Here is a 26,826-nt window from a genome sequence, read left to right as displayed (position 1 = left end):
CCATTCAAAAGGGACATGAGGAGAGGTAAGTACATGTAGCGGGGAAGCAATAGAACTGACATGTCTGATGAAACGTCTATAAAAATGTGCAAACGCCAGGAATTGCTGTAGTTTTTTCCTGTTGACAAGAACTGGCCACTCGGCCACGGCACTGACCTTGGCAGGGTCCATCTTTATTTGACAATGATGGCAATGATGAAACCCAGGAACGATGTGGTTTGGACATGGAACTCGCACTTCTCTGCTTTAACATAAAGTTGGTTCTGTAGCAGGCGGTCGAGGACTTGACGGACATGCTGCTGGTGGGTTATGTTGTCAGGAGAAAAAATCAAAATGTCATCAAGATATACAAACACAAACTTATTCAGGAAGTCCCCCAACACCTCATCTATGAGGGCCTGAAACACTGCCGGTGCGTTTGTCAAGCCAAAAGGCATCACTAGGTACTCATAGTGTCCACTAGGTGTGTTAAATCCAGTCTTCCATTCGTCCCCCTCCCTGATTCTCACCAAATGATAAGCATTCCTTAAATCCAGTTTGGTGAAAATGTTGGCGTCTTGCAAAAGTTCAAAGGCGGAGGAGATGAGTGGGAGAGGGTACCTGTTTTTGATGGTGATTGCGTTCAGAGGGCTGTAGTCTATACAGCGCCGAAGTGATCCATCCTTTTTGTCTACGAAAAAGAAGCCCGCTCCCGCCGGTGACGAGGAAGGGCGAATGAGTCCGGCCTAAAAGGAGGTCTCAATATAATTGTTCATGGCCTCCCTTTCGGGTCCGGAAAGAGAGTAGAGGCGACCCTTGGGAATGGGGGAGCCAGGTACCAAGTTTATAGCACAGTCATAAGGCCTATGTGGTGGCAGGTCAGTGGCTTGGGCTTTACTAAAAACCTCCTTTAGGTCCCAATAGCAACTGGGCACCTTGGACTTGTCAGGGAAATCTTGCTCCTATACTTGGATAGCCTCAGTAATTTCTGTACATGCAATCTGAACAACAGCTTGGGTCTCAATCCTTCTAGCATGGGGAGTGTTGTCAGTCTTATTGTCTCTCAAGCAGAAATGCTTGCAGTCCTCTCCCCATCCCTTAACTCTCCCAGATCTCCAGTCTATGTGTGGGTAACCAAGAATAAGTGGATGCTGAGCAGAGTCAAATAAATGGAAAGTCATGTGTTCAGTATGTGTTGCAGTTATGGTTATTTCAATGGGCATAGTACAGTGGGTAACGGTAAACAATAACCGACCATCCAGAGCAGAGGCCTTTAACGGTTGCTTCAAAGGAATTACCACACAGTTCCACTTCTTGGCCAACCCCCAATCCATTACACTTTCATCTGCACCAGAGTCTATGAGAACCCCCTGAGTTAAAACATGTCTGTCTACTTTTACTTGTACCTGTGTCAACGTACGAGGAGGGAATCCAGATGACAGTCGGCTCACCAGGGTCCTCCTCGTCCCTGATGAGCCTGATCTTTTGCTGAACAAGAAGCCAGGAGGTGCCCCTGCTCCCCACAGTAAAAACACCTGCCCTCCTGAATGCGCCGAAGACGTTCCTCCGGAGTCAACTTTGCCCGACCCAACTGCATGGGCTCCTCTGAGACACTAGGGAGCACTCTTCTCTCAGGAGGAGTATTGGCAGGAGGTCTCCAGGCGGGATGATGGCTTGGTGTGTCCCCTTGGTGTCGAGGCAGACGTGCCACATTCTTGAACCTTTCTTTTTGTCTTTCGGTCAGTCTATTGTCTATTCGAACTGCCAGTGCAATGACATAATCCAAGTCTTCTGGGAGGTCCAAAGGTATTAACTGGTCTTTAATGGAATCCGAAAGACCAGACCAAAAGGCGTCGAGCAGAGCTGAAGAATTCCAGCCACTATCTGCTGCAAGGGTCCTGAACTCAATGGCATAGTCCGATACTCTGCGCTGGCTCTGCTTAATCTGCATCAGTGCTTACGGGTCATGCTGAGACTCTGACTGCCGAAATCAGTGCCGGTCTTACCTGAAAACGACCTGCGGGTCGCATGCCTGGCCAGCAGGGCTTGACTACGCCGAGGAGCGAGCGGTTTCGTTTTGTAACGGTGGCCCAACGTCCACGACACCGAAGTGTACGGTGGCCTTCCGCCACGCCTGACTTCGCAGGCTATATATATATATATATATCTTTTTCTTTACTCTTTTCTCTTTTTTTCTTTCTTTCCTTTGTTTTGTAACTGACACCGGAGTGTACGGTGGCCTGAGTCCATGCCTGACTTCACAGGATATCTCTTTCTTTTCCTTCTTTACTCTTTCTTTATTTTCTTTGTTTTCTAACTGCCACGGGGGTGTACGGTGGCCCGAGTCCACGCCTGACTGCAGGAAATACATTTTACACTGATACGTTTGAGCAAGGCCTGGGAATGAAATACCTGTGTGCCGGAGATGAAGCCCGTTACATGTAGTTGCAGCGTGAGACGAGACATTATTCCCTGTGGGCGGGGCCCGCGGAATTAGGACAGGAGTCTATGGAGTCGAGGATGATGCCTAAGAACTCTAAGCGTGTGTCGGGACCTAACATTTTCTCTTTGGAGAGAGGGACACCTAACTCCTGAAGCAGTGTTTAAGCTTGGCCAGTGAGATCCCTGAGCTGTCCTGTGGCGGGTCTATGGGGAGGAGTCGTCCAGTAGGTGAAGGACGGAGGGGATTCTGACGATGTTCAGCAGGATCCAGCAGAGCGCTTCCGAGAAGGAATTGAAGATGCAGGGGCTGCTTCTGCGAAAATAGAGTTTGGACTCCCACTTAATACCGAACGAATTCCACTGAGACGGATGAATGGGGATGATTTTGAAGGCATCGGTAATGTCCGCTTTGGAGAGCCGAGCTCCGTTCCCTGTGAACTTGATCATCTTTATTGCATTATCCACTGAGGCATGGTTAAGGGAGAACTGATCTGGAGGGATGATGCTATTGACGCTGCCGAATGGCCAGAGCGGGGAGCGGACAGATCGAAAATCAGCCTTTTATTTACGTGTGGCTTATTCCGATGGGATTTGAACGGAACACTGAGAAGGGGGAGGAGCTAAAAGGGCCGATTATATATCCTTTGAGAAGTTCTTTGTCGATGAGCTGGGAAACTATGTTGGGTTCTTTAGCGGCTGACTGTAAGTTTCTTGCTACGAAAGTCACTGTGGGAGATGGGAGGACCCCTACCCTGAAGCCTTGAGAGAGCCCTGACAGGAGATAGTCAACAAACACGGAATCTGGGTGAGTAGATAGCGCAGCTGCTAGCTGAGGGATGATAATGGGAGTGGAGGGGTGATATTCCAATTTTTTCTTTTTTTTTTCTTCCTCCACGAGGTTTCTGGCGCAGAGCTACTGTGACGGCCCGTCCACACATTGGCGCGCGTTAAAGCTTCCAACGCTTCTGCCCATTCACTTTGAATAGGGTGACGTCACTTTTAGCAGGACTGTATTTTGGGAAGCGACGTGGAGCGTTGCTGGCGTTGCTCGCTTCAAAAGTTGAGCAATGTTCAATTTTTTGGCGCCTCGGCAGAAGCGTCAGCCAATGAAATCCCGTGTATGCAAATCTGCCAGTACAAGCGCTAGCCAGTCAAACCGCGTGTATGCTGGGAGAGACTACGCAGGTCATTACCTCATATTCCAAAAAATGGAGGGAAAATTCATTATAGCGGTAGTGAATCACCCGGTGCTGAATGATCGGTCTCTGTTCATCTACCGGGATACAAACCAGAGGAGCGAGGCATGGAGGGAGGTGGCAGAGACAGTGGGTGAAACTGGTAGGTTTTCGCCTGTTGGAGATTTTTTTTTTTTTTTTCCTCCAGCTTACTTCGTTTTAACATTGCTATTGCTTTGTATGTCGGGGGCAAGAGATTCATGTGATTGGTTGTTGGTCACGTTGCTCGCAAAAAAAAAAAAAACAGTAGCGTAGGCAGAAATGTACTTTAGGGTGGGCCTGTACAAATATAGGGTGGGCCAGATTTTTCTTCTGCGCATCAGAAGCTAACAACAGTCCCCGCCAGTACCGGTGGCAGATTACTTTTAGAATACTTACAAGTTCCTTTCTTCTCTTTCCTCTTTTCTTTCCTTCTTCTTCTTTTTTCTTTTCTTTCCTTCTTCTTCTTTTTTCTTTGGAATACTTTCTTTTCCATAACAGATGGGTATGTTTTGGTGAACGGGAGACATGTATTTTACTGTTTTATCAAGAGCACAACACAACATCTTACGGTCATTCTGGACAGCTCTCATCTGCACCACACATAAAACTCACCCATACTGCATTCTTGTACAGTCTTAAAACCTTTCCTTGGAATATGTTATGCGTTGTAAGGTGTCCTTGGGTGCTTTGAAAGGCGCCGCTAAGTAGAATGAATTATCATTATTATTTATTATCTGAAACGATGTAATAACTTTTTTCCAGTCACTTGCCCTATGCATTCAGCAGGCCATTCACTTTGATTTGATCCCGTTATAAATGTCATCATTTCGACAATAAATAAATGCTACATAAACGTTATCTTCCACGTTTTATCTAACCATCTCCGTTTCTACCTTTCAATATATTTTGAAAGAGAACTCTCTCTCTCTCATCTGCGTGCGGTGGCGGGGCCTCACAGACACGCTGCATCTCTCGCTCACAGACACGCTGCAGCGCTGTGCAGTGTGCACACGGTTCTGCCGGTAATGAATATTACATTTTGTGAGGAAACTTCTCAACCAATAATTCCAATAAGTATTCACTTCAGGTAAAGTAACTGACTCAGATTACTCGTTTTTCAAATGTAACGCCCGCTGAATATACTTGATTTTTTGTATTTCTGATTACGTAACGCCGTTACATCTATTCCGTTACAACCTACAGTCTATGGTTACAACCCGACCCTGTGTGGGTGAGTGACATTTTTTTCGTTAACACTAGTACCTGACCTGAGTGCCACGGAAGTCGAAGCTCCTGTGACGGAGTCTTCCAGGGCCTGGAGGCGAGCATCGATAGCTATCATGGAGCTAGCCAGGGATTGCAGGGAGCCGGCCACGCTACTCTCCATGAGGGGTGTGTTAGTGACGCTCCCGGACTGGCGAGCCTGGGAAGGGGTGGATTTTGGAGGTGGACGGGATCCTGGAGGGCTCGACTTCCTGCCCTTTTTTTGTTTACCTCCGCGGCTGCGGCCGCGTCCTCGCCCTGCTCTCTGGGGAGCTGACTGGAGCTGCTGCCCCGGACTGGGGAGCTGTGCTGGAGACCTGATCCGAGAGCTCTCGGAGCTGCGAGAGAGTGAGGCCTGGGGCTGTGGGGATGCCCTGCTGCAGGAGCCGGGCGATGAGGAAGTCTGCCTCTGGTGATAGGCCGCTGTGGGGAGCCGAACCGGGTTCGAAGATTTCCATACCAGGTTCGTGATCTGAATTGTCCGAGTTGGACATCTTGAGCTAGTTTTTCTTGTGCTTTTTTTTTCTTTTTCTCACGAGGAGGAGTATTGTAGTACTGCTACTGTTTGCGGTCATCTGCAAATGACAACTGACAGGGAGGAAGAGCAGGCATTTAAGGAATTTAGCATGTGCAGCTATTGGCTGCTGAAGGGTGACGCCCTCATATTTAATGAGGGGGAAGGGAGCCATCGAGTGAGGGGAAAGTGACTCGTGTTAGGTCTTCCTTATTGAACTTGCGCTAAGCTTCATTTCACACACACTGAAAGTGAACTAAACATCTTTTTTATGTGCAAATGTATAGTGAACTGACAGACTGAGCAGTGAGTAATACTCAAGGATTACAACATTTGCACAAAATCCTAAAGGCTTGTTTGTCTGTTTTTGCGAGAAAGTTTTCAAAAATATAGCAGATAAAAACATATTTAAGCAATAACCCTGTGTTTATGGCTGTTTGTGTCAATGGCCTGTACTGTATGTGTTGAAGGAGAGAAGCTGAATTAGGAAAAACCCAACATAATGTTCAGGTCAATGCCACAGGAAGATGTCTGTAATGTTTCCCGGCATTGCATCGGCTTTTCTGTTTGTTTGTTTTTTTCTCAAGGTCCCTCAGAGCGGTGACTCAGTGCAGACTAGAGTAGGACAGCTGAGAGCCCATTAAAAGTAATGACTGACTGGAAACATTCAATCAGAAAGGTGAAGCGTTGGGAAATTCTTGACGATGGATCGGAAAATTATTAGAAATGTCGCAAATGGAGATCGAAAAGAAAAGGATGGATGATTGAGGTTACATTGTCTGGATGTTTCTCCAGTATTCATAATTTGTTGTGATCTATAGCCAAATATGTCTCTATTGACAAAGACATTTATTCAAAGACTTTGGTCATCCTTAGTTCATAAAGAATTTTGGTCTGGATTATGAAATTCCATCTGCAAAGCGTTTGACCAATTTCAATCCTGAAAAAGTAAACATCTGCATTTTGTTTTAACTCTCTCACATTTTGAAGGGATACAATAGAATTAAAAAAAGGTTTATACCACCGTTATCATTCTATTATTTAACTTTCTAAAATAAATGTAATTTGGAAATGTCCCAAAACCTAAAAACTATTCATTTAAAAATGTAAAATCGGCCACGCAGCTCTATAGATATGCTGTCCTATAAAACACAGATGACAGGTGACATAATTGAATTGCTGCCTTTACTGAAAACGTGACATGCCAAGAAACAGTATCACCTTTAAATGAGGCTAAATCCTTAGAGTTAAAATGTCACATGTGTTCTCCACACGTTGCACCATGAGGGCAACAGATCACATGGCTGTGTCATTTTGAAGAGTCTCATCAGAAATACATTTTTTCCCTCTTGATTTTTTATTTGAAACCACCTTGGCTTAAGTTCGCAAGATGTGGTCTGCCTACAGAATGTGAGGAAAGAAGGCCTCATTTTTTGTAATGGAATTACAAATTATTTTCATTTAGGAAAATCAAATCTCTGCCATTTATTTTATAAAAAAATACATATCATGTATAACATGTATGTAGTTTTATGATCAACTTTGATAAAACCTAATTTTCCATAGCCTTCCAATATTTGTGAAGTGTTACTGTTTGGTCTCAGAGGGAGTGAGTCTGGCAGTGTGCATGGAAGAGCCTCAGGTTGCTCATCTGTCTGATAGTCCTCCGGGGAGTGGGGGGGGCATCATGCGGCGGGCTGTGCCAGATGCTCACTGTGGATGTTAAACAATAACCACTGGAGTATGTTCTCCCATCAGCAACACTGTGATCCGTAACTACTCCCAGGAGGCTGTTTAGACAGAGGTCAGCCGAGCCTACATTATGCAAACTCTCCTGAGATTAAATGTGATAATCTGTGATGTGTTTTTCATTACTGGTGTTCATTGCTGTGCTGCTTTTAACTACATAATGTTATGTTCAAACATCATCTGGAGTTTTTATTATTTTATTTTGATGTTCTGTTGAAGTTTGCACTCCATTTGGTCTGTTTGGTTATGTAAGAAGATGTGTGTAGTCATACTCACGGGACCAAATACTGTGTACTAGATCAATTTGTACCAATATATTGTCAACATAATTCATATATGCACAAGGTCAGCATTGGGTCAGCTCGAGTGGGTCTGAAAAAACTACTGTAAATAATTCATCAACCTTTTTTTCTGAAATGTTTTTATTGAAACAAACATTAAATAAATCACCCAAAATATCACAAGAAATTGTGCATAAATCACACTGAAACAGATCACAATTCTACATTTTTCACGAAGAAACAAACACAATGGAAACAGACAATCCCCAAAAATCACAAAACGCAGCCCAAAATTAAACCTATATGTCCTTATAAACACAAACACACAAGAAAGACCAGCAGGCCTAATAAACCCAAATAAACTTGAAAGATTACATTTGTGGACAACCAGCAACCAGTTCCACTGTGCTGTCACCTTTTGAGGATTGAGCATTATCTTTGGTAATCCCTTTTTCATTTCCTTTTTAAATTAAATCATAACATTAAACTGGTACGGCAATGTTCTCGACCAACATACAAAACAATGTTCTCTACTGCTAATTAAACACATGGTATTATGAATGACCAAGTGTTATCTTCAAAAGATAACCCAGTGGTTGTAAACATGTGAGTACCTTGTTTCTTCTTAGCAATATGCTACTGCCTCATCGGTCTATGAGCTGACTTCTGGGTTATTACCACCTCATTTTTTTAACATTATGACATAGACAAATTCATAATTTATTGGGTAAATATTTACATACAGTATTTAGTAGAGCGTTCCACCAACACTGGTAACTAGGGACTCAACCTTTTTACAAATGCCATTGGGAAAATCACGAGACATTGTAGGATTTTAAACAATGATTGAATTAATGGGTGTCTACCACAGCAAGCACATGTGCCACAGGTCCATGCCTGTAGATGCTCTCCACATGTATTCGTCACATGTTGGAGGTATTGGAGTGAAATGCATTCACACCAGTGCCTTCAGTTTTCTGGTTGAACATGTGTTGTGTGCATCAGTTCTCTCACATGTGCTCTTCTTTTGAACCTTAAAGATGACTGAAGCCATTGAAGTGTGTGATGTGAAGTGTGTATTGGAGAAAGGTGTGAGAGAGTAACAGGGTTATCTGGCAGAATAGAAACACATTTCATGGTCATGAATAACATATAAATGCTATCATCTCCAACAAAACCCCCTCCAGCTGGTAAATGTCTGAGAATTGTAAGTGGTCCTTTACAAGTACAGCATGCCCTGGATAACCACTGATAATGATTAACTCAACACTGCTTGGCTTTGTTTTGTCTGCTGTACCCCAGTGGTGAGGTGGTGCAACGTCTGCCGCTGACAACAACAGGACTGATATTTGACTCTTGTCAACATCACATACAAATGAATGTGCCTGCTGCCTCGGAGATCATAATAAACAATCGGTTGTGTCAATAGCCGAGAACACCAAGTACTGTTATTCTCAGAGACTGTTGATTGTGAGGTAACACCCTATTAGACAATCCAGTCCTATGAAAATGTAATTAAGTAAGTACCTGAGGGTATATTATAATTACATTTAGCTGATAGTTTTATTGAAATGAATGTACAATAGGTTCAATCAACCATGAAGATATGTACTCAAAACAGTGAGGAGCTTGGTCCAACATTTTGGAGGCAAGATACCAAACAGGCACGGTATTATTTGAATCTGGCTATTACGTTAATACTGCTCTTTACTAATAATATGCCCAAATAAAGAATGTTGTTATGAGTGTCAAATGACCACCCTACAATTGTTGAATTATTATGAATGTAATCTTTATTTAACAAGGACCATGCATCAAAAAACGTTTTTCTCAAAAAAAGAAGAGATCTTTTATGAAAGAATCAGGAATAGTGGGTGAATATTATTTTCTAAATATTCAGGTATGATTACTGCAAATTCTAATTATAACTGCTAACTGTAACGGACTTCCCTTTGGGTGTATTTTTGCATGCAAGCTCTCTTATATTTCACCTTTTAATTGAATCCAATGAAAACATATTGATCAATGGAGTGTTATTTTACAACATCACAGTCTTGTGAGACTGGTTAGCCTCTGATCAAATACAACATGTTGTAACACAGACAGTCAGATGTGTTTTGTTGTTTTTCCCGTCCAGCTTCTGTTGTTTGTTTCAGAGCTGTACACAGCCAGTAATCAACTGCCCTGCACATCGTCCCCCTGATCTATAGTCATGGCAGCGCTGCACCATGGGTATTATGTTTACTATTGATTAAAAAAATAGAGATGAAGAGAGAGAACAGAAAAACTGGCGAGCAGCAGGAGGGCAAAATAAGCTATAGTGCCCGATTAAGAACCTAGTGATAAATGTACAAATATTTAGTTTTTCATTATTTTCTTTGTTTGATTCCTCATTGTTAAAAACAGCTGCCACATCTAACGTAAGATGTGTAGAAAGGTAAGGTTTAAATGTTTAGCAGGGTCGGTTTCAATAGCATTTCAATCAGGAGAGACTTAATTTGGTTAAAAGAACATTTATTGACACGTCGTATGATAAATCTTTGGCGATTAGACCCCAATCCTGAAATCGTATATCTAAAGGGGGAAATGCAGCCGTGAGCATATAGGGAACCCCCCCGGGGTCTAGACACAGGTGATGATGCTGAAGATCTGGATTTGATGAGGAGATGGGATGAAGAGGAGGTGTGATGAGGTCTTTGGATTAGCTCTCACTGGATATGATGAAAGGAGGTGGATGGGGAGGAGGCGGGCGGCAACATGAAAACCTGAAATCACAGCTGACTGCAGGAGAGGGGAGAACCATTTTAAAGTTTGGCTGCAGCACGGTATTGGCTGCTGGAGAATGAGGTGAAATGTAATAGGTTAAAGAGAACGCCCATGATGAGCTGATTATATGCAGCTGCGGCGTGAATGTATATATAGCCAGTCTTCCTGAAAGAACTTGCGCTGAGCTTCATTTATCTTATTGTCATAAATCAGCCAGATTTAAAAAAATGCATTTCATGTATTCACTGTTAATTATTCAAACATAATAGTAGCTAGGAACCAGATATTAAAATCTTTAATCTCTTCTAAAATAAATAAAATGGAAGGTTTATAAAATGGCACTGCATTTTTCATAAATCTCATAGACTTTTGGTATTGAGACTGAAGTCACACAGTGCACACCAACATAGATGCAGATTTGTTTTTAATTGCAAAATATAGGGGGGGGAGGATGCATTCATGTGGAACACAGTAACATACCATATAGGGCGATATGTTGTTCAGCCAGTTGTGTATTTCCAACTGTTTTGCCTTTAAAGTACACATGCAATAAACAAAATATCTCCCCTAAAATCTTTTCAAACAACCTAAAAAGGAGTGCAAACGATGAGGGAGCACAATTCAAACACATGTTACTGACATACCAACACAGTCTCACAAAAAAACGTGTAATAACTACGTTGGTCCACAACTTGGGACGTAGTATTTCTACAAAAACGCCTCTACGTTTTTTTTCACCATTCATTCCAATGGCTGGCGTCTATGTCACGTGATCTTCAAATTTCTCCCTGCAGAAAAAAAAAACATGGCCGACATTTGTTTTATTCTCTGTGGAAAATGACTATGTTAAGGTTAGTTTGGCCATTAAAATGCGTTTTGATGTCATTTGATGCGAGAAATATGAGTCGTTATTTCAGGTTATGTGTGCAGTGGATGTACATGATCTTTAGTTTGCTAGTTATTACGAAGATTACTTCAGGAAATTGTGTCCATTCAACGTTTTCATTGTTACCAAGGTGGTTGCTTGCTAGGGACGCTGCTATCGATATTATTTCTGTTATGTTGCGTAACTGTTTAATGGTGTTATCTTTATTGCTACCCCCTTCCACGTCAATGTATAGTGTTGGTCCACAGCGCAAACGTATTAGTTTAACAAAATCCGCATCTAAAATTGTGGCATAGATACGTTATTTTCCCCTGTGCAATTCTCCAACCCAGTCTCACATCTCACATCACATCGTCATAAACAAATACCGGAAACAGACCGAAAACATTTAAAAAAAATAAAATAATACTTTATTCCGAGCGTGCTTGCTTTTCTCTTTGAAAGTCATCACATAATGGCATTGTAATACACGGTTTGGCTGCATTAAATATTACATATCTTCCGTAGCTCTCTATTTATAGAGCCCTGATGAGAAGACTTCCAGACAAACATGAGTAACTGCCGCCAAAACTGAAAACGTGACGTGGATCATAAATATATCAGCAATTAAACAACATCTTACATTTCTTTTCACACAATACGTCTCCTTGCAGTATCAACACTAATTCGGCTGACTTTTATATTTGATCCAATTGGTACATAGGCTGTATTTACACCATAATGGTGCACAGCTGATATAAAGGGTGGTTAGAGCATGTTATTGAATCTCATTATTTTTATTATTAGATATTAATAGGATCCCTATAAAGTATATTCATTAATCGTTATTCTCTACTAATAGCTAATTAAAGACTGTATATAATGACTATTTTGCACATCCCTTTCAAGATTTCAAGATTTTCTAAGGTTTATTGACATATCATATTCACAAACGGTGTAGTTATGCATTGAATTAAAAACTTGGGTCGCAGGTTCCTCAACAGTGCATTACAAGACATCTATAAATATGTGTGCATACCTCCAGCAATGTTATCTATGTTGAAGCACTTATTTGAACTGATATTATACATAATGTATTATACTCTTATAAGATGTATGTAGATAGTATAAGAAATGTGCAGAATATGACAGTTTAATGGTGGAGGTACACATATATTGATAGATGTCTTGTAATGCACTGTTGAGGAACCTGCGACTCAAGTTTTTCATCTCCGACCTTGTCAGGTATTGAACAATCAATAAATAAAGAACACAGAATTATTAAATATAAAACACATAATTTGTGTGATTATACTAAATGAGTTACAACTGTTACACATGCTGATGTAACGTAAATGTTTCCAACTTGGGATCAACAAAGTATATCTTATCTTAAGATGAACGATGGCTACTGCCATATTTGCTAAATGTGCCTCTGAACCTTGACAAGTGCATGTTTCAGGCTTATCAATTAACAACAGGAGGGGTCACAGACATAAGACCAGCTGTTAAATGAAGCTCTTCTGACCTTAGCTGGCATGTGGGTATATTAATGCTGCCCATTATGGGCACAAGCAATTTTCACCCATTTATTAATTATATGTTTTATAACAGTGTTCCTATCCCCTAAACCTCCAGGGATGTGCAGTTTAATACTGGCAACTTCTTATTATGGGAAATACGAAAACGTCTTGTAAAACTACAATTCCCAGTGGAGACGTGCCATGGATAGAGAACATGTTGCGAAACACAATAGCCAGCATGTGTAGTTCTGGGGACGGGGTGGACCCGTTCAAATCCAGTTTTGGACAGTCTGCCGTGGTTCCATCCCATTTCAAGTGCTGTCCGACGCTCGGCATAACCCTCGGAGCACACTCAAACATCCAATCACAGAGCTTGAGGACTATCACAGGGTTTGTGAAGCGAAGCGGAGAGAATACTTACTTCCGGGTGTAATATTCTCTAAAGCAAATGAGCTGCTCCGACCCCCGGTCCTGACGGACTCCAACTTGTGTTTATTAATCAAACAAATAAATAAACACAGGGATAATTATGTGTTATTGTTGAGTAAATGGAGAATTGGACAGGGGAAAATAACGTAGATCTATGCCACAATTTTAGATGCGGATGTTGTTAAACTAATACGTTTGCGCTGTGGACCAACACTATAAATTGACAGGGAAGTGGGTAGCAATAAAGATAACACCATTAAACAGTTACACCACATAACATAAATAATATCGATAGCAGCGTCCCTAGCAACCATTTGTTAGTTAATTAGCTCCTTTTTTATTAAGTTACAATACCAAAAAAAAAACATTGGTCAAATAGGTAGTACAACATGGATGATAGCCAATTTGCATCTCCTCTATTGCATGCATTGAAAGCAAAAGCTAACCCAATACTTTATTGGACTCCACATTACATTTCACAGAAAACACCTGCAAGAGTTTACCATACACAGGTATTATGTAACTATATCAATATCTAAATGCAATCTAGTTTGGTACAGTTTCAGATATTAAGTGTTCATTGCCTGTTGTCAACACACAAACTACCACTACAGGTCAAGTCCTGCATACAACGGTGTCTATTTCACAAAGAACTGAAGGTAAGTGGAGGTAGAGCTGGGCGAAAAACAATGTGAGGGTATTCATCTAAACTTTCTATTGTGTTAACGATGGAATTAAATCATCTCTTGGTCAACTGTGTTGATTGGGTACCACCCACCTAATGCTTTTATCATTAGGTGGGTGGTACCCAATCAATTCAAACAAGTGTATCAAGCAATGGAGCTAGCAAATTGTACTGGTATAATAAGTATAGTATCAAATAAAATGTTATTCATTTAGTGCAATATCAAAAAATACAAATTTGCTTCAAGAAACTGTCACCTAAACAATACGTTGTATATACGTTTTTATAAGTCAGACCAAAATTAAGAACTACCTACAAGGTCAAAAATAAAATGTTGTCTCTGACAATCTTTGAGCAGATTTTTGGTTCGTCAAATTAAGTGGTTATACAGTTTTACAGTTAACTGATACTGTGTTTTATTCTCGAGCTCGGAAATTGTTTGAGCTTTACACCATATTTTACAGTTTTCATTCTTAAGCAAGTCATTTAGTAGCTTTAACTCAAAATACATATTTTACAAGATCAATAATTGGTTAGGACGTTTCAGTCGTTGTTTGCTCTCTCTTTAGTAGTCATATTTAGTTTCATTGTAAATGCCAATTGGACAAGTATACATTTTAATGATATGGTATTTATAACATATCGCCCAGCGCTAAATAGAGGTAAACAGTTAACCTATCATGATCAAATCCCCTCTGTGCAGTGCAGCCCACCAAGACACATCTTTACTAGAGGGATTGCATGCAAGGAAAAACTCAAGCATGTCACCACCATCCTTGCAGATTCACAGTATTTAGAGATGACGTCAAAGGGTTTACAATTGATATACAGTGTTGGTCCAATTTAATGTGGTCTGTGGTTTTCATCATATTTGGTCAAACAGATCTTCGCTGGCCTTGTGCGTGCGCCCGGTTCACTATATCCTGGTACATCTTGGACCTGAGGAACCTTGGGTACGAGTCTTTTTCCATGAGACTGTAGACTTTGGATTGGACTTCATTGAGGCTAGTTGAGGATGGAACCTTAAGAGTCTGCTTGGTCTTTTCCCTGGTGCGGTAGTCAATGTTTATCTGCAGGGATAGGGAAAGCATCATGTATCTTATTATAGCAGGATATCACAATCATAGTACAATTTCTACAATTTATAATGATTATTATTGGAAAAAAGGTCCTTTCCCAAGCATCTTTCAATAAAGGAAGCAACACATAAGCTCAGTCACAGTCACACACCTCTCTGGGTGCCTGGTTGTCAATGAACTCATGGAGGATCTTGTTTGCTTTGGACACAAGCTTGGTAGAGCTTTTGAGTTTCTTGTACTCCTCGCAGGCCATCCAAAACTCGATATTCTCGTCACTGAACTCTGACTTGAGAAATGTCCGGAAGGCAGCCAGGCCATCTGGAAAAACAAATGAATCAGACGATGACGGGAGGAGGTAAAGACAACAAACACATGATTAATACTGCTGCGTAACACCTATTTCGGTAAAGCAGGATGCTAGATGTTTTTTGTCTTTTTAACATACAGTAGTGTAGCTTGATTATGTGATAATAACCTTCATTCTATGTTGATGTTTTTCTAGTGCGTACACACTCTTGTTCCCAGGAGCGGGAAACAGCTTTCATGATTGGAACACAAACAAATGAGAGCAAAATACTCCCACAGAGATCTTTTTTGTGCTGTCAAGATAAGTGATCAGTTAATATGCTCCCCATTGATGATAACAAGGGCATGTTTTTCTATGTGCCTGTGTCATGTTGACATGTCATTTCCATCCTTCTCATCTGCTGCTTACTTAATAAAGCTGTACAGAGAGGAGATGGTCCAATTGCATATTCCATAAAAATTACTGAAATTAGAAGGACTAACACACATTATCATGCATATAAACAAAACAACATGAAGGGTTTAAATGGGCACAGGGTTACACAAACATACACACACTTTAGGCTGCCTTTACAAAACCACCCCAACAAACATGTTAAAACTAAAGGAAAGCATACGTGAGGCAACGGACACAAGCTTTTAGTGTCCAATCTTTATGTGCTTTTTTTTGTTTTTTAAAGCGTTTAAAGGATTCCCACCTTAGTAAAACACTGTGTGAAACGATCCCAGGAAGCACAGACCTCCACTGAGAATGCAAACTTCAATTTAATTATAATCTTATCAGCCAATCAAAGATTAAATGTAGCATTTATTTTTATTAAAATGCAGTTGTTTGTGAAAAAGTGGTCAGATGTTTAAAGATTCCCTACAAATATTGATTGGGCTCAAAATTGCAATATTGTTTGATAATCTAACTTTTGGTGCCAATCTAGTCAACACACAAATAAGAAAATGGGCAGCTCAGCCTTTTTAAAACAATACTACGCAAAATCCCTACACAAGGGTATTATTGAAGCAGTGATTGTTAAACCGCAGTTATACCAATTTTATCAGAGTTGCTTAATTGCTTGTTTTTTTCATGGAATAGTTGCAAATGATGACTCAATCAATGTTAAAAGAAGTGGGGACACACTTTTAAAAACATTAACCAATATCATAATTATTTTAAACTACATCAAACCCAAAAGGAAAACAACACACAACATGGTAAGTATTAAGGTAGCTTTTATGTGTAAAAGAAAAGGGTTCAAGGTATGGTTGCTTGTAAAGTGGTTCACACTTTAGACTGAGGTTATGGTAAAGGTTATGATTTGTTTGGAAGTGTTGGCTGAGAGAGAGAAACCGATGACAGCTAACAAGAGACTTGCACACGGAAATATGGTGCAAGAGAAGTACGGCATGATGGCCCTGAAGTGCAAGTCAAACAATCCAGTCTCACGGCATTTCGTGTTCACCAACACGATTTTTAATCACGTGTTAATCGTGTTGTGTTCACCAACACGATTTGCCCCTTTTTTTCGTGTTGCACAGCACGATTTTAAAAGCAATGTATTTCTACTGCCTGCAGCACGTCTTTTTCTCCGGTCGGGTCGAGGAAGACCGGAAGCTGTGTGGTTCATAAAAACATGTTCTTATTCAATATCAAGCCACAGTTATTGCTTTTATTTGAAATCGTATAATTTCGGACTTTTGTTGCCATCTGTGAGGAAAATAAATCAATAGAACACGAATCAATAGATTAAAAATCGTGTTGGTGAACACGAAATGCCGTGAGACTGGGTTGAGTCAAAACAGCATTTCAGGAAACACCACAGCATTTCAGAAAACGCCACAGCATTTCAGGAAACACCACAACATTTCACAAAACACGACAGTATTTTAGAATGGGGCTCACTAGTGAAGACTGATTAAGGCAAAAATCCGGAGCAGTTCACAATAATGTTAACACAAATGTAAGCAAGTAATCTACCTTAGAAAATCTAAGTCAGTGCAGCAAGGGAACTAAATGAACTGTAAGGACCCAGTTGGGAGTATTACCCACAATGCACAGCAGCTGGGACTGAGTCAATCACTGGAGACTCAGATGTAATCACACTGGGACCCACCATGTTTTTATTTAAAACCTACATTGTTGCATAGCTTAAATCACTCCGGCTATGCAGCATTTTTTAAATGCTTAGATTTTTGTTATTTTTCACTCTGCATAACAGGCTTGGCTACAGTACACACTGCATCTCTATGACATAAGCTTAAAAAGCAAAGCCCTCACAGAGTGTTCTTGTTCTCACTAGACACATTACATCTGACAGCGTGCACAAGTCTGACCACCAGCAAATACATAATCAGCTTTACACACTGAAGAATGACACTAGACTGCAGTCTGGTATAGTTGTAACACACACACCATCCTTATAAATTGAATAAGAACCTAGCTTAATGCAATATCCAAGCAAGGGAACATTCAGTACTGTGTTAATCTTTGCTCTACCATTCCTTCTAATTTAGGTTGGTGCATGTACTGTACATGTTTTAGTCAGCTGAAAAATGCTTGGTCAATTGAAACAGGAAAGTGAATCACAGTGTCTTCGCCTGGGGAGGGCTGTGTTCTTGGCTTGGTTACAAACAACATTTATTTTCGTAGGTGACGTAAAGGATCCATTAGTTATGTTATGTCACAACCTCGATCTGAACAAAATGAATAATGTTAATGCGAGTGCACACAGTTCTTCTCAGTGTATATCTCTAATCCCTTACACAGTGTTACATATAATCACTATTATCACTTCGATGAGAGGCAATAGTTATCAATGTTTTGCATGCTTAGGCCAAAGCATTATAACTTAACTCTGGTGGCGGAAAAAACTAGTATGTTTGGCATCAGAAAAACAAAGACATTGTGCAGGAAATATGCATAGTTGTTGTTTTGTCAGTTAAAAGTGAATACAGTTGGGATGCAAATATCCCATTATTTCATGTGACATCAATCACTATAGGAATTTGCATTAAAAGGCAAAGAAAAAATGTGGATGGAGACAACTACACTGGGAAGCAAGGACTTCACAGTTGCATCTTCCAACCTGGTCTCACCAGAATGCGTGACTCCACCACGACTCCTTAACACCGTATTGCGTGGTGGAGTCACACACTCTGCTACATTTACGTGTCTGTATCACGCAAAAAACCCCAATGTAAAGTGAATGAGGCTCCTTTGTCGTGGTGCACACACGCATTTCTACAACGTCCCGCAGTGAGCTTTTATTCTATAAAACGTTTTTAAAATCTACTTTATAACTTGTAGTAACTCACGGGAGGCTTCTTTTATTTTATTTGTATTCATAATAATTTTTATTTTTCGTCAGAATGTAAAAATTACATTAGTTACACATTTTTGTTCTCAAAAAACAGTGCATTGTGTGTAATACAACTGTGATTTTTATTAAATTAGTTAAGTTAAGGAAGGCCAGGGGCCTCATTTATAAAGGGATATACGCTCAAAAAATGCCTTACGCCAGTTTCTACGCAATGTTTGCGATTTATAAAATACTAACTTGACGGGAAAATGTGCGGTCCTCCACGCAAACTCTAACCCATGCGTACACACTAAGCACAAAAACGGGAGAGACGACAAACTGCGACACCGTTAGCAGAAGGAAGAATGGAGAGAAATGTGTGGAAATAATACCATTAATAAAATGTTATCTCTCATTTATCATATGAAGAATTCAGACTCCTCAGTGCACACAAAAACATAACTTGGAGAAATAAATAAATACGGATATGTTATTTAAAACCACCTCAAGTATGTTAATATTATGAAATGTTTTCTCAAATTATGCATTAAGCAGGAGGACAGAATTACATCTAAACTGATGCCGTTTTGCATTTCTATAAGTTGTAGATACGAGCATGGTTTTATATACTATCACGTTTAATCGTGTTTTATGCCGTTTGCCAAGACTTGATAAGTCGCTCGTAAAACACAGGAGGTATGGAAACTAAGAACACGATATGTGGTAAATTGTACAGCTAATATAACACAACACATTAGTTGTATTTCCTTTAACTGGATTATGGATATATAGTTGCTGATCGACAGCTGGGACACAAACCACCAAATACAAACAAATAATTCAGATCCAGTCGTCATGACTCCACTCCGGTGGGATTGCCTGATCATTTCTTAGTTTCTCATCAAGGGGGTGTCTCTTGTCCCCGGTACAAACACACTGCCTGAGGAAGGCTATGTGTATTTATTTTGTCATTAACCTTTTTTGGACCACTTATTTATTTATTTTGGTGACGATCCGACCTCCATGCTGCTACTCTGGTTTAAACTGCATCCACCAAACAATATGATTTATCTCGACCTCCCCAAAATAACCAAAATCTGACACGGTGTGAGATGTCTTTTTTAGCTGTTCTGTCGTCATTTCCTGCTATCTTCTTCATAAAGTCAGTCAAAATGAATGAATGAATGGGCATTTATATAACATTGTGTCCTTGGGCAAGACACTTCACCTGAACTTGCTCCTGTGGGTATTGTCCACAGTGACCATTGCATGTATAACAAATATGTGTAATGTGTATTTGTAAAGCGCTTTGAGCATCTGGAAAAGCGCTATAATAAATGTAAGGAATTATTATTATTATTTCTTTGACTATTTATAGGCAAAATGGGCGTTACGTGAAGTCTGCAAAAGCTGCACCGCATTTCGAGTCGATTGTGATTTATAAAGGGAAACCGGCGTAGGACGTGCCGCACGCATGTCCTACGCCGCTACGCAATGTTTTGTGAATCAGAAAATGTCGGAACATTTCTGTACCTATTTTTTGGATTTCTACTACGTAAGCAACCTTCCCACGTGAATCCTACGCACGGCGTTATAAATGAGGTCCCAGAGCTTCAGCTGTGTCAAATAGATTGTTCCATTTAGTTAACTTTATTTAAAAGATAATTATATTCCTATTTGATCATGTCCCCTTTATTGTATTACGAGCGTCCATTCCCATTGGATAACAGAGGATTTTACACCCGGAAGTAAGTATTCTCCTTACTGTCGATTGATTTTACAGTGATATCTGCACTACTCATCAACTCAAAAACACCAAATGATCCTTGTTAATTACACAACATTGATTGGTTTAAATTGTGTACAATGCTTTTGTATTTTTCCCCTTCGATTCGGAGAAACAAATGTTTTTTCTGAGTTTTTGGATGACACTACACTACCCAGAATCCTCAGCTATCGTTTGGGACTACACCCAAGCCCCCAGGAAGTGCGCCGGACTCAGATGAACATATTTGTGGTGGCCAAACAGCGGTACTACACTTCAGTTTGGTTGCCAGTCCCGGAAACACTTTTTCCCATTGACTTACATGGGGAAAGAGTGGTCTGTAAATCGTTGGATATTTTTTTTTTAAACTAAACTACCCAGTATGAACACTTGTATAGCCCTAAAAACATTTGTTCCTCAAGTTGTAAAAATGTGCTAATAACGTTATTCTGAGCGTTATTTCCCTCTGCATTATGAACGCGCATCTAACCCACAGGACCGCACCACCCTGCACGTTCATCTTACGTGTTCAGCACTACATGCGTTTACCTTTACCCATGGATGCACAATAAGAACGGACCCATATCGCCTTACTGCCCACGGAGCTGTAATAACAGATATATTGCACATGTTTGCTGTAATTCATCATTTGTAAAATATTATAATACATGGGCTGTATGATTAAATCTTGTACCGTAAATGTTGTATTAAATAAAGTTAATATTACCGAAATAGATTAACGTCCCTGCATATGCCCTGAGTTGCACATAGCTCCAACGATCCAACACACACACACACACACACACACACACACACACACACACACACACACACACACACACACACACACACACACACACACACACACACACACACACACACACACACACACACACACACACACACACACACACACACACACACACACACACACACACACACACACACACACACACACACACACACACACACACACACACACCCCATTTGTATTGAATGAGAGAGGTTGTTGTGTTTAATATTCATGAGAATATTTGTCATTGTTCAAATGACAATAAACATTAGCATAAAGCATATTTGTCCACTCATATGTTGATAAGAGTATTAAAAACTTGAAAAAAATTCCTCTAAGGTACATTTAGAACAGATCAAAAATGTGCGATTAATTTGCGATTAATCGCGATTAACTATGGACAATCATGCGATTAATCGCGATTAAATATTTTAATCGACTGACAGCCCTAATATATATATATACATATATATATATATATACATACATATATATATACATATACATATATATATTAGAGCTGTCAAACGATTACAATTTTTAATCAGATTAATCACAGCTTAAAAATTAATTAATCATGATTAATCACCATTCGAACTATGTCCAAAATATGCCATTTCTTTATGTATATTGTTGTGGGAATGGAAAGATAAATGATTCTGATTGGCCAGAAGACATTATCAAAGATGTTCTATTGAGAAGACGATCACTACGTGACAAAAGTTTTCTAAACCGTTTCTAGTCTTCGGTATTTCCAGACAAGTGGCTACTGAAATCAATCTGTCTGTTCAATTTACTCAGTGCGAGCTGGCGGACTTTATTTTGCTTACTTTAACATCATTTGTCATGGTGGGGCTAAGCCATTTCATGGTATGGCTGTAGCCTGCGCTGCCACTGGTGGAATGTATGGGGCGGGCCATTCTGCACATGCGTTAAATGCGTTAAATATTTTAACGCAATTAATTGAAAAAATTATGTACCGCCGTTAACGCGATAATTTTGACAGCATTAATATATATATACAGTGCAATAATTATTTCATGCTAAATTAAGCTCTGTTGCTTGGATATCACTAGATCCTGTTACAGCCTATGGTTACAGCCAGTACAGCGTAATATAAAAGTACATAACGATTGATGTGTAAATTAGCATAATTACTAGCTAGCCGCTAGCTGTTAACTGCCGCCTCGTTAATATCAAATCCATCATAATAACAATCCATTACCATGCTGTCATGAACGTGCGGTGCTGTTACGTGTACGCAAATTGACGTGCTTGATGTGAACGAGCATTATGGGGGGCATGGATAAAGTTGCGCATGCGCTATGAGCGCACATACGGGTACTTCTCAGGCATGCCGGGTAATCTGTGACGTTTCGCTCTCTCAAAAGTTGGGCCATTTTATCATCATGCGCCAATGAGCAACTCTCATAGTAATGAATGAGGCCCCGCCTCCCACACTGTATCCAGTTCTTATTATACATCCATGACTACACCATGTGCTTAGCTTGACAAACCCCGTGTTCAGTCCTCAAGCTCTGTGATTGGTTGACCTCCAACTGCATTCCATATGAAAAAAAAAAGATAAGATAAAATCATACTTTATTCAGCAGTGCTTGCTTTACTCTTTGAAAGTCATCACATGAATGCATTGTAATAAATGGTTTGGTTGCATTAAATATTACACATCTGTCGTAGTTCTTTATTTATCTACAGAGATCGGGCATCAGAATAGACCGGAAACTATTCTTTTACCGTTCTGTTTTAATTTCACAATAAAGTTAGTAGTAATAATTTGTTTTGATATTATTGTTTTTTATTAACTACTAGACCGATGGGTCATGTTAAGACCATCTTTTCTGTGTTGCTGTGGGTTTTTTCCATCGCTTTTGTGTTACAAATATCAAAACAATAACAACATATCCGTCGTAAACTAAACCAGAATATAAACCAGAATAAACCAGCATATTTTATTTTGTTAACACTGTAAACTTGACAGCTTTTTAACCCGCACCTCCTACTGGTTAAAGCACGTTATTACACGTTTAGAGTAATTGCAATGCAGGAAGATTGTGTTGCTTTTTAATAACTGTTTTAAAATGCCTTTTTCTTAATGTCTTTCATTTTTGTAAAGCACTTTTGAATGTGTTATATTTGATGAAAACATTTAAATATTAAGAGTACATACACAATAGTTGGAAAGTAGAAGGTCAATGATATAAATATAGAATAACAAATATCAAGAAGATACTGTAAATAATATCTACAATAAAACAGTTTAGTGCCTGATAGGAGGATCTGCAAAACAGACAAACCAATAAGGCTTTATTTAAACATTAACGAATACTTTAGGTTAAGGTCTTCTTTTAAATAAGAAAAAAGCTTTGGGGGTATCTATCTACAGATACATATTAAGCCTGACAACGTACTCAACGTCTAATATATTGCATGGCTTGTTTTGGAACTTGACAATCAACTTTCCTGCAATGTTAACTATGTTGAAGCACTTATTTTAACCGATATTATACATATTTATTATACTCTTATAAGATGTATGTAGATAGAATAATACATGTGCAGAATACGACAGTTTAATGGTGGAAGTATACACATATATTGATAGATGTCTTGTAATGCACTGTTGAGGAACCTGTGACCCAAGGTTTTCATTCATTGCATAACTACACCGTAGTTGTGAATATGCTTTATACGGATCTGCAGATAAATATTTAGTCTTCTCAAGCACCAACTATCAAATATCTCTCCTGATTGTTGGCACTTGACAATCACCTTCACTGAATTTGACTCAGATGTAACTAAAGTCTGATTTAAGGGTTGTTTATATTTCACATCATTAATCCAAATCTGTAATGTAACTAAAATAAATGTAGCGGAGTAAAAATACCAGGTTAACCTTAAAGAAAGCCCTCAGGATTATAAAAGACCCCCATCACCCCAGCCACAAACTGTTCTGTCGGCTGCCGTCTGGCAGGCGGTACCGCAGCATTCGGACTAAAACCACCAGACTCAGGGACAGTTTCATCCCACAGGCCATAAGACTATTAAACACCTGAACTTAGAAACAACATCCATAACATTCATCTGGCTGCTACTTGGAAATTATGTATCTAATATATCATATTCCAATCACTTGTATATAGACTCTTATTGCACTATTTCACTATTTTTCTATGTATCTGTTTTATTGTGTTGCACTGTTGGAGGAGCCTGCGACGTTCAATTCCTGTTTTGAATAGTGTGCCGTCGATGGGTTTCATTCCATTTCAAAGTGCTTTTTGACTCTTCGCACTGCCACTCCAACATCCAATCACAGAGCTTGAGGACTGATCACTGGGTTTGTCAAGCTAAGCACATGGTGTAGTCCCAGACAATAGCTGAGGATTCTGGGTAGTGTAGGGTCTTCTGCCATCCAAAAACTCAGAAAAAATATTTGTTTCTCTGAATCGAAGGGGAAAAATACAAAAGCATTGTACACAATTTAAACCAATCAATGTTGTGTAATTAACAAGGATAATTTGGTGTTTTTGAGTTGATGAGTAGTGCAGATATCACTGTAAAATCAATCGACAGTAAGGAGAATAATTACTTCCGGGTGTAAAATCCTCCGTTATCCAATGGGAATGGACGCTCGTAATGCAATAAAGGGGGCATGATCAAATAGGAATATAATTATCTTTTAAATAACGTTAACTAAAGGGAACAATCTATTTGACACAGCTGAAGCTCTGGGGCCTCATTTATAACGCCGTGCGTAGGATTCACGTGGGAAGGTTGCTTACGTAGTAGAAATCCAAAAAATAGGTACAGAAATGTTCCGACATTTTCCGATTCACCAATGCGCACCGGCGAGGAAAGTGCGTACAGCACTTCCTACGCCAGTTTCCCTTTATAAATCACAACCGACTCGAAATGCGGTGCAGCTTTTGCGGGCGTCACGTAACGCCCATATTTGCCTATAAATAGTCAAAGAAACACCCATTCATTCATTCATTCTGACTGACTTTATGAAGAAGATCGCAGGAAATGACGACAGAACAGCTAAAAAAGACATCTCACATCGTGTCAGATTTTGGTTATTTTGGGGTGGTCGAGATAAATCATATTGTTTGGTGGATGCAGTTTGAACAGAGTAGCAGCATGGAGGTCGGATCGTCAGCAAAATAAATAAATAAATGGCCGAAAAAGGTTAATGACAAAAACAATACACATAGCCTTCCTCAGGCAGTGTGTTTGTACCGGGGACAGGAGACACCCCCTTAATGAGAAACTGTAAGACATGGGTCGGCAACAGGCGGCCCGCGGGCCATTGTTGGCCCGCCAGCAATAATATTTGGCCTGTAATTTTGAGAATCAAAAATAAAATATTATTTTGAGATTTTTTTTTTTTTTTTTTTAACAACATAAGACCGAGAGTCGCACATCAGGGTTTCCGTTAGCAGGTAATCACCGGTTTTTATCTGGTAAAATTAATTAAAACCCGGTAAATTCAAAACCTGCTGGTCAAAATGTCTGGTAATAATTAGGGATGCTCCGATCGATCGGCCGCCGATCATTATCGGCCGATATTCACTCTTAATAGTTTGATCGGTGCTCTCTATAAAGGCCGATCAGCAGAACTGGATCTGATCTATATGGACATAAACGCGAGTGAAGTATAACCGGACCCGAGAGAGAGAGATCAGATCAGCTGCTGCATAATCACCTGAATCCCCGCCCACTGTTTAGCACGCTGCATGAGAAACTGACGGGCTGTCAGGAGAGAGAGAGGGGAAAAGAGAGGATCCATTTCTCCCGTGTTATTATCCAAAGTTAATGTACACTTTTGAATAATGTACTTCATCTACTACAAGTAGTTTGTTTGAATGTAATAAGTATGCTGTTTGTTGTTTGTGGAATCATTTATTGAAAAATGAATCTGAACTTTTCGATCTGTAACGATTATAAACTGAAGCAATATAACAATGACTCCCATTAACTGAGTTTTAAACATCAGCATATCCGGTCATAGTCCGGTGATTACCTGCTAACAGAAACTTTGCTACACCATTCTTATTATTATTATTGAAACATGGTAAGTTTCAAATTTGTCCGATAAAATAAATTCTGTCCCGACATATCCGCTTACATTCATAATGTCAGCGGAGGGAGGGGAAGCGGCGCTGTGGAAGAGCAGAGTGGCGAGGGAGAGCTGTCATCTTCCCTTTACAAGCTTCAAACATGTATTTATCGTGTGACTTTGGAAATAAAAGTTCCATATTCTGAAAGCCAAGACTTTGTTTATTTAAAATCAAACAAAACACCCGAACCCTGAAAAACTATTTTTTTACGCAAATCCACGTTTATTTTGAAATGAGCCGTTGCGACTTCCGACTGATTTCGATAGAGCCGGTCACATATGGCAAATGTGTGGTTGTGGGGAACCAGGTCAATTAAAGTACTTATTTAACTATTAAATACATTGAGTTTGAGTAAAACACTTGGTTACTGATTCATTTAGGTTATAATAGCCTATATTAAATTGCAAAGCAAAACATGCTGTAATTGATTTATTTTGTCCTTTGATATTTTTTTAAAGGTTTTCAACCTGAAAAAATCCTAATGTGTCCTTGAAAAGTAGAAATAAAGAAAAGGAAAAAGGATTCGAGTTGTCCATGCATCCTCTGTTGCCCCTCAAGCCTCTCAAATGTGGGCAAACACTCAAATAAATGCCAACAAATCAGAGAACTTGACAATACTTATCAGAATAAAAGTATGTTAAATAACACTGCTACCTAGTTAATAACTCTACTTTACTCAGTGGAGGCTCGTCCATTGAGGAAAGGGAGGACCATCCTCCCTAAAATTTCAGAGAAAAAATTA

The 26,826-nt window shown here is 39.7% G+C and overlaps 1 protein-coding gene across 1 annotated transcript in view; it reads right to left on the bottom strand.

Annotated features, from left to right (window-relative positions):
- Positions 1-10,618: 10,618 nt before the first annotated feature.
- The window catches only part of rgs8 (regulator of G protein signaling 8), a 60,250-nt gene continuing 44,042 nt past the window's right edge, over positions 10,619-26,826 (bottom strand). The window contains exons 4-5 of the mRNA XM_034080919.2: positions 14,944-15,110; positions 10,619-14,783 (exon numbers count right to left, since the gene is read on the bottom strand). Of these exons, the coding sequence (XP_033936810.1) occupies positions 14,589-14,783; positions 14,944-15,110 (362 nt within the window). The 3' untranslated portion in view covers positions 10,619-14,588. The remainder of the gene's footprint in view (positions 14,784-14,943; positions 15,111-26,826) is intronic.

The sequence above is a fragment of the Pseudochaenichthys georgianus genome, chromosome 4 (assembly GCF_902827115.2).
Source record: "Pseudochaenichthys georgianus chromosome 4, fPseGeo1.2, whole genome shotgun sequence".
Classification (NCBI taxonomy): domain Eukaryota; kingdom Metazoa; phylum Chordata; class Actinopteri; order Perciformes; family Channichthyidae; genus Pseudochaenichthys; species Pseudochaenichthys georgianus.
The sequence above is the reverse complement of the archived record's forward strand: the minus strand, read 5'-3'. Positions and strand labels throughout refer to the sequence as shown.